The sequence below is a fragment of the Cynocephalus volans genome, chromosome 2 (assembly GCF_027409185.1).
Source record: "Cynocephalus volans isolate mCynVol1 chromosome 2, mCynVol1.pri, whole genome shotgun sequence".
In the NCBI taxonomy this organism is placed as follows: Eukaryota; Metazoa; Chordata; class Mammalia; order Dermoptera; family Cynocephalidae; genus Cynocephalus; species Cynocephalus volans.
Genome location: NC_084461.1, coordinates 77,780,111 through 77,798,551, shown reverse-complemented (window position 1 = coordinate 77,798,551; position 18,441 = coordinate 77,780,111). Strand labels below are relative to the sequence as shown.

At 36.8% G+C, this 18,441-nt stretch overlaps 1 protein-coding gene across 1 annotated transcript in view; it reads right to left on the bottom strand.

Moving 5' to 3' along the window:
* ADGRV1 (adhesion G protein-coupled receptor V1) overlaps window positions 1-18,441 on the bottom strand; it is a 548,065-nt gene that overhangs the window by 432,588 nt on the left and 97,036 nt on the right. Inside the window, exons 42-44 of the mRNA XM_063086652.1 lie at window positions 4,967-5,229; window positions 2,903-3,078; window positions 2,006-2,130 (exon numbers count right to left, since the gene is read on the bottom strand). Coding sequence (XP_062942722.1) covers window positions 2,006-2,130; window positions 2,903-3,078; window positions 4,967-5,229 — 564 coding nt within the window. The remainder of the gene's footprint in view (window positions 1-2,005; window positions 2,131-2,902; window positions 3,079-4,966; window positions 5,230-18,441) is intronic.

Here is an 18,441-nt window from a genome sequence, read left to right as displayed (position 1 = left end):
ACTTGCAAGGCCCAAACAATAATGACAGAACTCTGAATTTAAACCACAATCTTTCTTTTTTGGATCTCATCCCTTCCTGCCTTGCAGGAAACCATACCACTATTAATTATCCCTTTTCTCTTCTAAATATTCAATCTTTACCTACCTACTAGGCCCTTTTCCATCAACAGTTAATCATGCTTGGTTCTCTCCAAACTAAACAAGCAAAAAATCCTCTGAATCCTGTACCACGTCACTACTTTCTCTAGGTCCTCCCTTCCCAGTCAAACTTCCTGAAATAGCTATATATATTTGAGGTCTCTATTCCTTCACCTCCATTCAAAATGTTATTCAGGGGCTGGCCGGTTAGCACAGCCTTATAACTCCAAGGTCATGGGTTCGAATCCCTGTACTGGCCAGCTACCAAAAAAAAAAAAAATTAAAAAACATTTTAAAAACCCAAAATGTTATTCAGTTCCCACACCTCTACACAAATAGCTCTTGCTATGGTCATTAATGCCTTCTACATTGCTAACTATAATAATGGTTATTTTTTAGGTTCTCATCTTACTGGACTTCTCACCAGAAGATGACAGTTTGCTTCTCTCTCCATATTTCTTTCTGCTGGTGTCTGCACCCTTGTATTTTCCTGGGTTTTTCATCAGGTCTCATAAGTCTCCTTTGCTAGGTCATTATCCTATCCCTAGTCATCCAATTAGAGCCTTCTCAGAGATCACTCTGGGTCCACTTCCCTTCTCTATAAACAGCCTCTCTTTTCAGACTGTTACATCAATTTCTTACAATTTACTTGCATTCCCAAGGTTATCTCTCCAGCACAGATCTTCCTTTAAGCCTACAGAAATTTCTTCTCAAATGTTAAGTCAAACTCAGAATGTGTTAAACCACATTTATTTTACTTCCCTCAACAAAATAACACCTATTCCTCTTTCAGAATTTCCTTTCTTGGTGAATGACCCTCTATCCAGCTGCACAAGCTAGAAACCAAGGAGTCATCCCTGGTCTCTCCCTCACCCTCATATCCAATCCATCACCTAATCCAAGTTACCATCATCTGGTTTCTTCTTACTTGTCTCCTTGTATCCTCTTCTCTTCTGCACCAACCCATTCTTTACACATCACTGTGAATACTACCTTCAAAATGCAAATGTGGTCATACCACACAACATATACACATGGTAGTTCTCCTCCAAGCCTAAATCACTCAAAGGCTTTCCAGTAACTCTAAGATAAAAACTGACGCCCATAAAATATTCTTTGTCTTATTCTGTCTAGCTGTCCAAGCTCAACACTACTCCTTATTTCTATGCCCACTGTCCACTCTTAAGTTCTGCACTTACGATATGTTTTTTGTTATCATAAGTGAAGTTTTCTGCCTTGACAGCTTCTCACTTTCATCTTGATTCCTCCAACCCAGTTCTTTTCATAATCAATCCTCACTCACCATTCAGTCTTAGTTCAAACATCAATACGCCTTGTAAGCACTCCCTATGCTCTTACAACACTGAGAACTTTCCCTTTAAAATATTTATTATAGTTTAAACCACACATTGATTTTTATATGTTTGATTTATTTCTGTCACTCTCTGAACTCTAAGCCCCATGAACTCAGTTATCATACCTAGAACATGAGAGGCACATAGTAAATACTTAAATAAAAGAATTAAATATCCATTCTCCATTTTCAACAGATCCATAAGACACAATTCATGAAAAAAATCTAAATGATTTACATGCAATATTTCTTGTTTATAGAATTTTGTTCTCATAAGAAACTAAACAAAAGAGAACAGAACTGTGGTTATTAGAGGTGGGAAAAGGGGAGGAGGACAGGAGTTAGCGATACATCAGTTAAGGGTCACAAAGTTTGATCACATTTTGTAAACATGAATATACTAATTATCCTAATTTGATCACCAGATTATTTACATATGTACTGATATTCAAATCTGTACCCTACAAATATATATAATCAATTACGTTTCAATAAAAAAGAAACTGGACATACTCATGCCAAAGGCTGTTTCAGATATTGTCTCCCACTGCACACTCACAGTTAAATCAATGCCATTAGTACGTGACACATTTAAATATACAGTCCTGTTGGCTTCTTCGATGTCTATAGAGGTGGCTCTATAAGAAACAGATTATGGAAAGCAGAAAAATATTATAATTTTTAAATATTTAAATACATATCACATTACTATCACATACTTAAAACACTTTCAAATTTACATAACCCAAGGTGAGACCCACAAATTTTATACATCAGGAAGAATAGACTTTGAGTTCAAAAATATTCATTAATGAAGTTTTTTTTTTTAAAAAGCACAATGCAACACTCTGATACGATGATCATAAGAAAATACTGAGAATCAGTAATTTCAGTAACCTCATTCTTAAGTTTCTTCACACATAAATCAAAAACATTTTACAGGATAAAAATGAGTCAAAAAATTCTTAGCATATTAATGAAACTATTAAAATATTTTTAAGATTAAAAAACAAATATTTGTCAGTTTCCAGAAGAAATTTTAAGACTACAATCATGTTAACATATGTTTGAAGTGTTATTCATTTTGTTTGATCAATTAAGTATATTTTATATTATTTCTTGCTTATTATTATTTCTAAAAACACAAAATAGTGCAAGGCTTTATCTGAAAGGGTATACTCTGAGAAAATAAGAACTATAGTAAAACCACTCATTATACAGCACATGTTTAGGTTTTTCATGCTCCCTGTTATGAGACAGCCTGTGGCCTCTCTGGATCTATCTTCTACAGTTCATTTTAAATGTCCCTTTAAAAATAATCAGAGATCAATTTCCTTCTGCATTTCTGTCCAAAAAAAATATTCCCTACTTTGCTTTGGAAGTGATAATTTCCTTATGAATAAACTATACCTATTTTCAACTGCAGAGATACTGAATAGCCCCAAAGGAGCCTGGTTTTGCAAAACTGTTATCAGGGTTTGAACGTGCACCCCTAGTCTAGCACCTCCAGTTGGATTAAACAAGGTGCAAACAAAATGCTCATCCATTTCTGGTTCCGTGTCTAATATGGCAGATATGTGTAGGGCCTGAAAACAAAATCAAAAGATAAAGTTACTAGAATATAGTATTTTTGCAACATACATATAGCGAAATTTACTAAACATTTTTGACAACAAAATAATATATTTTGGAAAATATCACCTCTTTTATTTAATACTGATCCCCATACCATGATGGTTACAATTGTTTCAAGTTACTACTTTTGGGATTTTCAACACTATGATATACTGCACTGAAGTTGCTAAAAAATAAATATCTAAGGCATTTAAAAATAGCATTGATTAAAATATTAAATTTATGTCTTCATTTTTGCTAACTTTCTATCCTATCCTGGCTACATAACTTCATTAATCTCATTCTAGTCTAACATTCACTATAAAAAAGGAAAAAAAGAAAAACAATTATAGTCATAGCAGGTACAAATTAGAAACAACCTAAATGTTCATGAGCGGGAGAATGGACAAACAAATATGGTCCATTAAACAGAATGCTACTCAGTGATAAAGAAAGAACCAACTATGCATGTGTGCAACCATACAGATCTCAAAAATTATGTCAAGTGAAAAAAGCCAGACACAAAAAATTACACACCATATGATTCTATTTACATGAAGCTCAAGAATCAACAAAAATGAGTCTTCAATGATAGAAATCAAAAGTAGTTTCCTCTGGAAAGGGCAAGGGGCAGAAGGGAGTCTTCAAGGTGACAGCAATGTTAAATATCTTAATCTGAATAGTGTTACATGTGTGTATACATATCTTTAAAGTCATTAAGCTATATACTTAAGATTTGTGTGTTTTATTGTGAAGTGTTTACACTTCAGAATAAAAACATGTGAAATGAAAGTAGTTATCTGGGTTAAAAAAAGTATTTAATCCAATTTGCTCTAACATTTAATTTGCCTAATGAACAGAAAAATCTTTAAATACACTATGAAAAAGAGTATTTTGAGAACAAAACCACATTAAAAAATAATATAAAATATACAAAAAATAAATAAAAATAAATTTAAGAGAAATTTTAAAAAGAAGAAAAAAGATGAATAAAGCAATGGCAAATTTATAAAATACTTCAAATCTGAATCTTTTTATATCCACCTTAAGATTTAATTGTGAATGCCCTTCAACAAACCAATCAAAGGTTTTATATTTCCCAGAACATGAAAAAAATTGGACATGAAAATGAATATGCATGCAAAAATGTGTTGAAGTTTACACAAACTGATTATTAAGAAAATTGTTTAATTATTGGATGAACTGCTTTAAATGAAACAGCTTTATATATATTATTTTAGACATAGTTTATATAGCAGGCTTGAAAAAAATGTCTAAAGCTAATGCAATTAGCTTTTAAAAAATAAAGTTTAACAGCAGAAATAGAAAATTATTAATAAATGGAAAAAGGTTTTGGAAGGTAAATTTCTATGTGCATAGATCACATTTATACGTAAGGTCAAACCCAGCATTTTTTCTCCAATAAGCTATTTCTGTTCTCAACAAGCAGTCTAAAGTAAGCAGTTACATTTTGTTCAACTAAAATGTGGCAAAAGGGAATGATTGGCTGGGGCTTAATGATTACAAATGGCTTGGAGTTTCTTCTAGTTTACAGTTTATAGACAACATAAAATGAAGTATACCACTTAAACATGCTTAAAATTTATAATACCAATATGTTTATTTTCTTTATCATTTGCATACTCTATCCTATTAATAGCAAATTTCTCCAGGTGCACTTTATACAGACCACATAACCCTACAGCACTTGTCATGCAGTAATCTAATTATGTTTTTACCTAGTACCTAAACTGGGAGTATTTTTTCTTCTTTCTAGGACCTACGGTGCTCCTCTAAGAAAAAATTATTTTGAGAATATTAAAGATAATCTTCCATTTTCATTAAAGTTTCATACTGTACCTTGAAATGAACACCTTCTTCTAAAACAACGTAGCCTTTGGAAGGAGTCAGATCTTTAGACTCTATTGAAGAATTCACTTCTGTCACAATGAACTGAACTGTCACAGTTCCAAACAGTCCTTGTGCTGGTTCTCGAACAATGTACAATATTGCAACACTCTCCTGTATGTAGAGAGCTGTTGGTTCTCTCAGGAAAAAGTGCTCACTGTTGTTAAATGACAGAACTCCAGGGCCATCGTCATTAGCAAGGACAGTAATTAAGGCTGTCAAAATAAAAATATTCAAGCCATAAATGAAAGTAGAATGGGTTATAAGTGCTGAAAAGAGTGTGGATTTTTTTTTTTTTTTTTCGTCTTTTTCGTGACCGGCACTCAGCCAGTGAGTGCACCGGCCATTCCTATATAGGATCCGAACCCGCGGCGGGAGCGTCGCTGCGCTCCCAGCGCCGCACTCTCCCGAGTGCGCCACGGGCTCGGCCCAAAAGAGTGTGGATTTTAATTGGAAACTAGGCTAAGTCTTTTTTTTTTTCTTTTTTGGAGAAAAATAAAGCTTTTATGTAGGAGTAGTAGTTGCAACCTGGGTTGCAGTCAGAGACTGCACCATCCAAGAGGGACAAGAGGACTTACAGTTATTAAAAAATTTATTTAAATTACATAAGTTGTTTGTCAGATTGTTTCATTGGTTGGTTGAACAAAGAATCTTTTATCATTAATAGAAGAGGAATTTACATCTGTGTGCAAGAAAAAGGTATAAAAACAGTATCCTATAGATTGTCAGTTTCCTAGTATTGTGCATTGTTGGATTGTAGATGTTTGAAAAGTAATTTGCTTTTCATAATTTCTTTATAGATTTAAATGTCCATTGACAGTACAACATGGAGTCAGCAGTCCAAAAGGAAGTCACTGATGTCAAGCCTGAAGTATTGCTAAGCTCACTTTTTCTGCTTTTCATCAAGGTATTCCTCCCAGGAGAGACCACCTGTGAGTGGGTTAGGTTCCTTCAGTATGAATATACACTTAGTTCTGCACTGGTTTCACCTTGTCCCTCAATGCCAGGGTGACAGCTTACATGTGCTTTTGGTCTACCATTGACCTCAAATGTGGCATCTTGAGAGCTAATTTTCAGGCTCATACTCACGCTTATTGTCTCAGGTGCCACAAGTCCCTTCTGGATATTTAGAAAAGGTTAAAGAAATCAGGGCCAACATCTGGCAAGAAGGTAGAGGAGGCACTCATTCCAATCATTGAGACAAACATTTAAATTTAAACAGAATAACCAAGAACAATAATACAGTAATTATGCCACTTATAAAAATCTGATTGAAAAACTTATTCCTTCTGGTAACCAACTAAGTCAGTCAAAAGATGGCTTATTTACTGATGACATTTGCTGTAGCCAATTTGCTTGAACTTTATTTTTATTGAGCTCAGTTCAACTACTTTAGTGGCAATTATCCAAGTACAACACAAGGTGTTAGCTATTATAGAAATGCCTCCTTGTTCTGCTAACAGATAATCTATAATAATTCTGTTACCTAGTATGATTTTGCTATTGAGTTTAGAGATCGTTGCTCAGTAGCAATCACTTTGGCAGTTGAATCAATTACATTTCCTAGACAAGACAATTCTAAAATTTTAAAGTCTATTTCTGTGAAAAATATCATTGGTATTTTGACAGGGATTGCATTGAATCTGTAGATTGCTTTGGGTAGTAAGGTCATTGTGACAAGATTAATTCTTTCAGTTCATGAACATGGAATGTCTTTCTATTTTTGTGTGTGTTCTCTTTAATTTTATTTATCAATGTTTTGTAGTTTACATTTTAGAAATCTTTTACCTCCTTGGTTAATTTTATTTATATGTATTTTATTTTATTGGTAGCAATTGTAAATGGGATTGTTTTCTTGATTTCTGTTATAGCTTGCTCATTGTTGGGGTATGGAAACTTTACTGATTACTGTATATTAATTTTGCATCCTGCAACTTTACTGAATTCATTTTTCAGTTCTAGGGGTTTTTTGGTGCAGTCTTCAGGTTTTTCTACATATAAGATCATATCATCGGCAAACAGTGCCAATCTGACTTCCTCCTTTCCAATTTGAATGTCCTGTATTTCTTTCTCTTGCCTAACTGCTTTGGCTAGAACTTTTAGTACTATATTTGTTGTTAATTTCTAATTTTATTCTATTGTGGTCTGAAAATATACTTGATATGATTTAAATCTTTTTTAAACTTGTTGAGACATAATTCGTGGCCTAACATGTGGTCTATCCTGGAGATTAATCCATGTGCTGATGAGAATAATGTGTATTCTGCAGTTGTTGGTTGAAATGTTTTGTAAATGTGTGTAAGGTTTGTTTTGTCTACAGTGCAATTTGAATCCAATGTTTCTTTGTTGATTTTTTGTCTACATCATGTGTCCAGTGCTGAGAAAGAAGTGTTGAAGTCCCCAACTACTGGGGTCTATCTTTCTCTTTAGATCCAATAATATTTGCTTGATATATATACATGGGTGTTCTGATGTTGGTGCATACATATTTACAATTTTTATATCCTACTGCTGAATTGTTCCCTTTATTATTATATAATGCCCTTCTGTGCCTCTTTTTATAGGCCAACTCTTTACCTAAGATGATTACTTTAAGATCACATTAAAAACAAGGGAAAATTTTTAAATTATTTAATAAAATTCCATATTCATTCATGATATAAAAATACTCAGTAATCTTGGAATAAAGGAAGCCTGATAAAGTGAAATCTCTAAGAAGCCCACAGCAAATATCAAACTTAATGTCCCACTAAAAACAGAAATAAGACAAGGATGCCTATCATCACTACTACTATTAAACACTGTCCTAGGGCTAACAGTCAGGTAACACACCAAAAATTAATGGAAAGGAAGAGTCAGAACTTTCACTATTTTCTAGACGACATGATTGTCTACTAAGAAAATGCAAGAGAAAAGATTATTAGAACTATAATCAGAGTTCAAAATATAAGCTGAGCAACCTTCAAAAATCAAGAGATTTCTATTTTTTACTGTTACTAATAATATTAATAACTGCAACAACTAATACTATTAAGAACTTACTAATTGGTTAACCTATATTAACACATTTATTTCTCATAGTAACCCAATGAGGTTAATTCTATTATTATGCCCATTTTACAGAACCTATGATTGAAGCACACATAGGCAGTTTGAAGAAATTCAAAAGCTAGGAAGTGGCAGGACTGGTGCACAAAGCCAGGAAGTCTGCTTCACAGCATACATTCTTAAAGACTGTTATAATATCTCTATCCATCAGCTATCACTATTTTTTAAATGTAACAGAAAAGGGACCTCATTCATAATAGCAGCAATATTTAAGAATTAACCTTACATAAAAACTGTAAGATTTACATGAAGAAAATCACAAACTTCTAATGTGACTATGTGCTGTTGTTGCCTCACTTATGACAAAGAAAATAGCACTGCTCTGGTTATTGACCCTAAAATGGAGCCATGAAGCCACCTCAGCTTCAGCTTCCGACACATCTTAGCTACCAACTTTCGAACTTTTGCTGACCTTTTGCCCTCATCCACATTACTTTTGCATTCAGCCAATCTCAGCAGCCAAGTTTCGGCCAACTACAGGCTGCCAACTACAGGCTGCCAACTGCCAACACCATGCCCAAATAAGGCAAAAGCAAGCTGTAACCAATCAGGTTGTTTCTGTATGTCACTTCCTTTTCTCTAGCTATAGATATGACCTGCACATGTGGTGTAGTAGAGCATTCTGAAGCTTTTTGGTCCAGACTGCTGCCTGATTATAGAATAATTTACTGAGTTCTCAAATAAATTCTGCTTTATATCTCAACCAGGTGATTATTTTACTTTGGTTGATACCTGTATCCCCTTGGCCCACTCTGGAGTCACCTGAAACATTTCCTTTTTGCCCAGTGGTCTCTCTCTACCTGACAACAGCATCAGCCCATGCAGAAGTCAGGCCAGAACAGGAGACTTAACACCAAGAGTGACCCTCAAAGGGATAGGAGCTGGTGAATGAACATTCTGACTTCTCCCTTCTCAATGGGACTGCCCTAAGCTTCATTCAATGCAGTGTCTAAGAAGGACCTGGCAAGACTGAGAACTAGTTGCTGTCAGCAGTACTGCTCATTAGTACATCTTCTATCAGCTTTCCTCTCTCTGTCTTGCCTCCTCATTTCTCATCATGCCTCCACAGATCACCTCTCAAATAAGCTACTTCCGTCCAAATCCTTGTCTCAGAGTTTGCTTTTGAGGGAACACAAACTAAGACAATGATATAAAAAAAATCTAAATTAATGAAGAGGCATATCATATTTCTAAATGAGAAAACTCAAAATTATAATGAGGTCAGGTCCATCCAAATTAATCTAAAATTTAAGTTCAACTCCAATCTTAATAGTTTTTTATAGAACTCAATTTGTTGATCCTAAAGCTCATATAGAAGAAAGCATTTAAAGAAATAGGTGAGAGATTTAAATAAATAAATAAAATTATTTGACCTAAAAAATAACAAGATGTACTTTAAAGCTATGATAGATAAAACAGTATGTTATTAGCAAATGAATAGGCCAATAGAACAGAATAAAGTCCAGGAAAAAGACAGGTAGATGATAGATAGATAGATGAAAGATGAATGAATGGAAGAAAGGATGGAAAGATAGACAGACAGACATGGATGGATGAAAGATGAAGGGACAGAAGGAAGCAAAAGACAGATAGACAGTCAGACAATTTCACATTGAAAATCAATGGCAAATGGATGTCCTATTTTCAATATGAAGTTCAGATAATGATTTATACATTTTAGGAGAAAAATAAAGTTGTATCCTTGCCTCACACACTACCAATGAATAAATTCCTTGTATGTTAAATAATTAAATGGAAATCAAAACTATGAAATATCAGAAAAATATAATAAAATATTTTATAGCATTTGGTTAGAAAAGGCCTATGTAAATAGAATTAAAGAGCATATCAGAAAATATTTGATATATTACATTTTTTAAAAATTTTATAATAAAAGCCACCATCACAAGCTTAAAAGATAAATGACAGCCTAGAAAAAATACCTGCAATGTTTAAGAAGCAAGAATTGCATTCAGAATGTACGAATACTCCTACAAACCAATAAAGGCACAAACCACAGAAGAGTGAACAAGGGATATAAAAAAATAAATTCACACACACAGAAACAAATAACCAGTGTCAAAATCACTAATAAACAGAAAAATGGAGAAAAATACACAATAATGTATTTTCCCTTCATTAGAATTGATAAAAAAAAAATTAAAGATAAAAAAATGCTGGTGAGGATGCGGAGAAACAGTAGACTTTGGAGTGCATGTCATATGGAAGGCTGCTGATGTGATGTTCTTTTCACTCAATACCCATTGTACTTAGATGATCTTAATGGCTTACATATACAAAAGTTTATATACAAGGATATTTACTGAAACTTTATGAAAGTTTGGAAATGATCAAAAGTTCAATTAATGCGGAATGGCTTAAGAAATTATCCACTATCAAAGAACTTATTGTTCTGAGGAATATTTAAATTTTTAAAAATAGAAAATTATAAGCATAAAGCAAACAACAGAGCCCACTAATCCTCCTTATGGTGGTGGACATGTAACCTACATAATTCCCATCAGAATTATATCAGGACGTTTTAGGTATGCTTAAATTTGAATACTATCTCTTTTTTGCTACGTGGAACACAGAGAATGACGCTGACCACTCTCTTGTGACAATAAGTAACATTAGTCACGCAATGAAGCCAATGTTCCAAAAGGCAAGAAGAGACAGAAAACAACAGGGTCTTTGGCATCATTCAGTTCTGGTCCCACCTCATCTAAAGCCATATGTCTCTGGACCCTCAAATGAACCAGTAAATTACCTTTGTTTAAATGCATTTGAATTGGGGTTTTTGTTGTTGATACATAAATGATTCTTAACCAACATATGGTATCCATTTCCACAAGCCTTTATATATGACCCACTATGCTCTACAAGAAAATTACTTCATCTCAAGCATATACTCATTTAATTGGAAACAATGGCCACAGCCTCAAAAATGTAAGTTTTCTAGGGACTTAGAAATATCAATTTATTTTATCAGTGTAGCAATAAAAGTAAAATTTGGGGTTCCTCAAAATTCCTGCATGGTTTTCACTACAAATCATATTTTTTCACATAAAGGCCAATAATTTAGGAATACAATGGTTAATTAAATTAAAAATCCCGAGGGGTTTCAAGATGGCGGCGGCTGCCGCGGGTGGCGCGGAGTAGCTGAGGTGGAAAAGGTGGCCACTGGGCCTCAGGCAGCCGGGAAACTTGTGGACCTTCCTCAGGCCATCTCTTAAGGGAGGACTGCTGCTGCTGGCCGGTCGTGGGGGCTCAACGCCACTTTGCCCCCGGCAGGAGAGGCTGCCTCACTTACAGGCAACAGCTTTGAAGTGTGGAGCAGGAAAAGAACTGATTCTTAGCTGCAAAAGCGAGTCTTGAAACAGGGAACACGGCGCCAGGGCTGCTGTGGATGCAGCCAGGATCCCGGAGGCTGGGGCCGCACTGAAGGCGGCCAGCTGCCCTATTCAGGATTCGAGGTTTCAGGCCGGCATTAAAGAAGATTCCTGGGAGCGCCCGAGCGGCGCCGCGACTGAACAGCCCGAGGCGGCAGCGCCGAGAACACGGAAGGCAACAAACCAGAGACAGAGCGAGCGCCCGATCTGGCACAGCACTGTGAGTGATCCCTGGCACAGCTCTGTTCGGGGGGTGGATGCCCACGCGGCTCCCGCCTGCACCACCAGGCCACTCACTGCCCCGGTGCTGCCTCCATTTTCCCAGGTGCGGGCAGCTCCGCCCTGCTCGGCCATCACTGAGCCCATTTGCTTGGCCTGGCGCGGGGCTTTCCGGACCCTGCGGGCCGGCCTCCTCTCCCACTCCCTCCGCGGTTCTCTGGCGGGGCTGGGGGTGTGGGGCGTCCCGACCAGTGTTGGGAGGGCTAGAAAGTACGGGCGGGCCGACTGTCACTCCACCACACCCTGGACTCCGGGCCCCGGTAAACTTCCTGTTACTGGGAGGCAGATAACATCTCTGCGACCACCAGTTTGGAAAAAAGCCTAACGAATTTCTGGTTGGGAATAGTGTGGTAGGAGAGTTCCCAGGTCCGCTTGAACCTGCCGGAGAGCAGGCTGCAGGCAGGCACTAGACTCGGTTTATACCGGGGGGATACAAAGGTGAACAAGACCCGAGAAAGATCTACACAGTGCTACAAAGGCACCCAGAGAGACCGGTTGTCTGTGCCTAGCAGAAACCTGATAGACTTCCTGGGCGAGGCGGTGCTGAGCAGGGTCTTGAAGGCCCAGCTGATAGACGAGGGGTGCAGAAGACACGCCCCAGCCCAGCACAGTGTGCACAGAGGGGGGAGACTCGACAGAAACCACACACCCGGTGGGGTCGCCACTGCACGATCTAACAGCCTGGGCCAGAGCACACGGAACGGGGAGAAGTCCTGTACAGAAAGTGAAAGCTCAACAGAGATCACACACCCTGTGGTACGTGATCCACCAGCCCAGCAGAGTACAAGCTGACCAGAAAGGTGGATCCCCGGAGAAGCCCAAGACCCGAGGCAACCACACACACAAGACACTAGAGGCCAACTGAGCAGTCACGGCGGGAGCCATACCAAATTAGCAACCACAGCAACATCCTAGTTAGTCATTAGTCTCAAACCGGTGGACTGTGAAACCCCCTGCCACAATGAATAAACACCAAAAAAAAGACACCAGAAATACAAAAAATCAAGAAAGTATACCACCAAAAGTTAATAAATCTCATACTCTAGATCCTATAGAACAAGAAGCCCTTGAAATAACTGACAAGGAATTTCGAGTGATAATTCTAAGGAAACTGAATGAGATACAAGAAAACTCAGCTAGACATCATGATGAAATGAGGAAAAGTATACAGGATCTGAAAGAGGAAATATACAAGGAAATCAATGTCCTGAAAAAAAATGTAGCAGAACTTGCTGAACTGAAGAAATTATTCAGCGAAATAAAAAACACAACGGAGAGTTTAACCAGCAGGCTTGTCGAAGTTGAAGAGAGAACCTCTGAACTTGAAGATGGGCTGTTTGAAATAACACAAGCAGACAAAAAGAAAGAAAAAAGAATCAAGGACATGGAAGAAAATCTGAGAGAGATATCAGACAACCTCAAGCGCTCAAATATCCGAGTCATGGGTATTCCAGAAGGGGAGGAAAATGGAGATTCCATTGAAAACATATTCAACAAAATAGTGGCAGAAAACTTCCCAGGTATAGGAAAAATCACAAATCTTCAGATCCAGGAAGCTCAACGATCTCCAAACGTATTCAACCCAAAAAGGCCTTCTCCAAGACATGTCATAGTCAAATTGGCAAAACTCAGAGACAAAGAGAGAATCTTAAAAGCTGCAAGAGAGAAGCGTCAAATCACCTATAAGGGAGCCCCAATCAGGTTAACATCAGACTTCTCATCACAAACCCTAAAAGCTAGAAAGGAATGGGATGATATTTTCAAAATACTAAAAGACAAAGATTGCCAGCCAAGAATACTCTACCCTGCAAGGCTATCCTTCCGAAATGAGGGGCAAATAGTATATTTCTCAGACAAACAAAAACTGCGGGAGTTCACTACCACAAGACCACCCTTACAAGAAATCCTCAAGGGAGTACTGGGTTTGGTTCCCGAAAAATAACTACCACTGCCATAAAAACCTAAGAAAAATCTAAACCCACTAGTACAATAAAAATGGCATTCATGAAGAGAAAACAAGCTAACAAAAACACTATCTACAACCTAAGGAACCAACAAACAAAGAAACCAAACAGTAAATCAGAAAGCAAGGAACAAAAGACACCTAAGACAACCAAACAACCAATAAAATGCTAGGAATAAATCAACACCTTTCAATAACAACTCTTAATGTTAAAGGCTTAAATTCCCCAATTAAAAGACACAGACTGGCTGACTGGATCAAAAAGCAGGACCCAACTATATGCTGCCTACAAGAGACCCACCTCACCCATAAAGATTCACACAGACTAAGAGTGAAAGGATGGAAAAAGATTTACCATGCAAACAGAAAAGAAAAACGAGCAGGAGTGGCTATTCTTATATCTGACAAAATAGACTTTAAACTAAAAACCATAAAAAGAGACAATGAGGGACACTACTTAATGATAAAAGGACTGATCCATCAAGAAGACATAACAATCATAAATATGTACGCACCCAATGTTGGAGCAGCCAGATTTATAAAACAAACTCTATTAGACCTAAAGAAGGAAATAGACACTAATACCATAATAGCAGGGGACCTGAACACTCCACTGTCAATATTAGACAGATCATCTAGGCAAAGAATCAGTAGAGAAACACAAGATCTAAACAAGACTCTAGACCAATTGGAATTGGCAGATATCTACAGAACATTCCACCCAACAACCTCAGAATATTCATTCTTCTCATCAGCACATGGATCATTCTCCAGGATAGATCACATATTAGGTCACAAATCAAGTCTCAATAAATTCAAAAAAATTGGAATTATCCCATGTATCTTCTCAGACCACAATGGATTAAAACTAGAAATTAATAACAAACAAAACTCTGGAAACTATGCAAACACATGGAAATTAAACAGCATTCTACTTAATGACATATGGGTCCAAGAAGAAATCAAGCAGGAAATCAAAAAGTTTATTGAAACTAATGAAAACAATGATACATCATACCAAAACCTGTGGGATACTGCAAAAGCAGTATTGAGGGGAAAATTTATTGCATTAAATGCTCACCTCAGAAGAATGGAAAGATGGCAAGTGAACAACCTAACACTTCACCTTAAAGAACTAGAAAAACAAGAACAATCCAATCCTAAAGTTAGCAGACGGAAAGAAATCATTAAGATCAGAGCAGAACTGAATGAAATTGAAAACCAAAAAACAATTCAAAAGATCAACGAATCAAAAAGTTGGTTTTTTGAAAAGATAAATAAAATTGACAAACCATTAGCATGGCTAACAAAAAAAAGAAGAGAGAAGACTCAAATAACAAAAATTAGAAATGAAAAAGGCGATATTACAACTGATTCATCTGAAATACAAGGAATCATTCGAGACTACTATAAACAACTATACGCCAACAAATTTGAAAATCTGGAGGAAATGGATAAATTTCTGGACACACACAAGCTCCCAAAACTGAACCGTGAAGACGTAGAAAATTTGAACAGACCAATAACAATAAAGGAGATTGAAGCTGTTATCAGAAGGCTCCCAACAAAGAAAAGCCCAGGACCAGATGGATTCACAGCAGAATTTTACCAAACATTCAAAGAGGAATTGACACCGATTCTTTACAAACTATTCCAAAAGATTGAAACGGACGCAAATCTCCCAAACTCATTCTATGAAGCAAACATCATCCTGATACCAAAACCAGGTAAAGATATAACCAAAAAAGAAAACTACAGGCCGATATCCTTGATGAATATAGATGCAAAAATCCTCACTAAAATACTAGCAAACAGAATACAGCAACACATACGAAAAATTATTCATCATGATCAAGTGGGATTCATCCCAGGGATGCAAGGTTGGTTCAACATACGCAAATCAATAAATGTGATACACCATATTAATAAACTCAAACACCAGGACCATATGATCATCTCTATAGATGCTGAAAAAGCATTTGATAAAGTTCAGCACTCATTCATGACAAAGACCCTCTATAAGTTAGGTATAGAGGGAAAGTATCTCAACATAATTAAAGCCATATATGACAAACCCACTGCCAATATCATCCTGAATGGGGAAAAGCTGAAAGCTTTTCCTTTAAGAACAGGCACTAGACAAGGATGCCCACTCTCACCACTCCTATTCAACATAGTGTTGGAAGTACTAGCCAGAGTAATCAGAGAAGAGAAGGAAATAAAGGGCATCCAGATTGGAAAAGATGAAGTCAAACTGTCCCTGTTTGCAGATGACATGATCCTATATATCGAACAGCCTAAAACCTCTACAAAAAAACTGTTGGAATTGATAAATGATTTCAGCACAGTAGCAGGATACAAAATCAACACACAAAAATCAGTAGCATTTCTTTTCTCCAATAGTGAACATGCAGAAGGAGAAATCAAGAAAGCCTGCCCATTTACAATAGCCACCAAAAAAATAAAATACTTAGGAATTGAGTTAACCAAGGAGGTGAAAAATCTCTATAATGAGAACTACAAACCACTGCTGAGAGAAATTAGAGAGGATACAAGAAGATGGAAAGATATTCCATGCTCTTGGATTGGAAGAATCAACATAGTGAAAATGTCCATACTACCCAAAGTGATATACAAATTCAATGCAATCCCCATCAAAATTCCAAAGACATTTTTCTCAGAAATGGAAAAAACTATTCAGACATTTATATGGAACAATAAAAGACCACGAATAGCCAAAGCAATGCTCAGCAAAAAAAATAAAGCTGGAGGCATAACACTACCTGACTTTAAGCTGTACTACAAAGCTATAATAACCAAAACAGTATGGTACTGGCATAAAAACAGACACACTGACCAATGGAATAGAATAGAGAATCCAGAAATCAACCCACACACTTACTGCCATCTGATCTTTGACAAAGGCACCAAGCCTATTCACTGGGGAAGGGACTGCCTCTTCAGCAAGTGGTGCTGGGATAACTGGATATCGATATGCAGGAGAATGAAACTAGATCCATACCTCTCACCGTATACTAAAATCAACTCAAAATGGATTAAGGATTTAAATATACACCCTGAGACAATAAAACTTCTTAAAGAAAACATAGGGGAAACACTTCAGGAAATAGGACTGGGCACAGACTTCATGAATACGACCCCAAAAGCACGGGCAACCAAAGGAAAAATAAACAAATGGGATTATATCAAACTAAAAAGCTTCTGCACAGCAAAAGAAACAATTAAAAGAGTTAAAAGACAACCAACAGAGTGGGAGAAAATATTTGCAAAATATACATCTGACAAAGGATTAATATCCAGAATATATAAGGAACTCAAACAACTTTACAAGAAGAAAACAAGCAACCCAATTAAAAAATGGGCAAAAGAGCTAAGTAGGCATTTCTCTAAGGAAGATATCCAAATGGCCAACAGACATATGAAAAAATGCTCAACATCACTCAGCATCCGGGAAATGCAAATCAAAACCACATTGAGATACCATCTAACCCCAGTTAGGATGGCTAAAATCCAAAAGACTATGAACGATAAATGCTGGCGAGGCTGCGGAGAAAAAGGAACTCTCATACATTGTTGGTGGGACTGCAAAATGGTGCAGCCTCTATGGAAAATGGTATGGAGGTTCCTTAAACAATTGCAAATAGATCTACCATACGACCCAGCCATCCCACTGTTGGGAATATACCCAGAGGAATGGAAATCATCAAGTCGAAGGTATACCTGTTCCCCAATGTTCATCGCAGCACTCTTTACAATAGCCAAGAGTTGGAACCAGCCCAAATGCCCATCATCAGATGAGTGGATACGGAAAATGTGGTACATCTACACAATGGAATACTACTCAGCTATAAAAACGAATGAAATACTGCCATTTGCAACAACATGGATGGACCTTGAGAGAATTATATTAAGTGAAACAAGTCAGGCACAGAAAGAGAAATACCACATGTTCTCACTTATTGGAGGGAGCTAAACATTAATATATAAATTCACACACACACATACAGACACACACACACAAATCGGGGGGGGGAGGGAAGAAGATATAACAACCACAATTACTTGAAGTTGATACAACAAGCAAACAGAAAGGACATTGTTGGGGGGGAGGGGGGGGAGGGAGAAGGTAGGGAGGTTTTGGTGATGGGGAGCATTAATCAGCTACAATGTATATCGACAAAATAAAATTTAAAAAAAATAAATAAATAAAGCCCTCAGAACCACAAAAAAAAAAAAAAAAAAAATTAAAAATCCCACAGAACACTCAACCACTAGCTAACACAGGAAGTCAAAAAGTCACCACTCAGTTCTCTAAAACCACTTGGTTAATCTATCATCAGGAAGAACTAAAGCGACTTTTTAAGAGCCCTTCCAACCCTAAAGTTCTATATGTTCATAAAATTTTCTCATTTGTCTCTTTTCTTGCCTTCTCTAAGCAGTCAGCACAATATCTAACAGTCAATGAAACAGAATGACTTTTAGTAACGATATCAAAATGTTCCAATCAAAAAATTATGGCTCTCATGATCTGTCTGACATCAACACACCTCAGCTCCATGTGGAAATACCACAGCAGTCAGACGACAGTAAAAAACTACCTTTGTCTGAATTGCTAAGCAGGAAACAAGAGCAAAACTCAAATTCCAAAGTGAAGACATCTACGA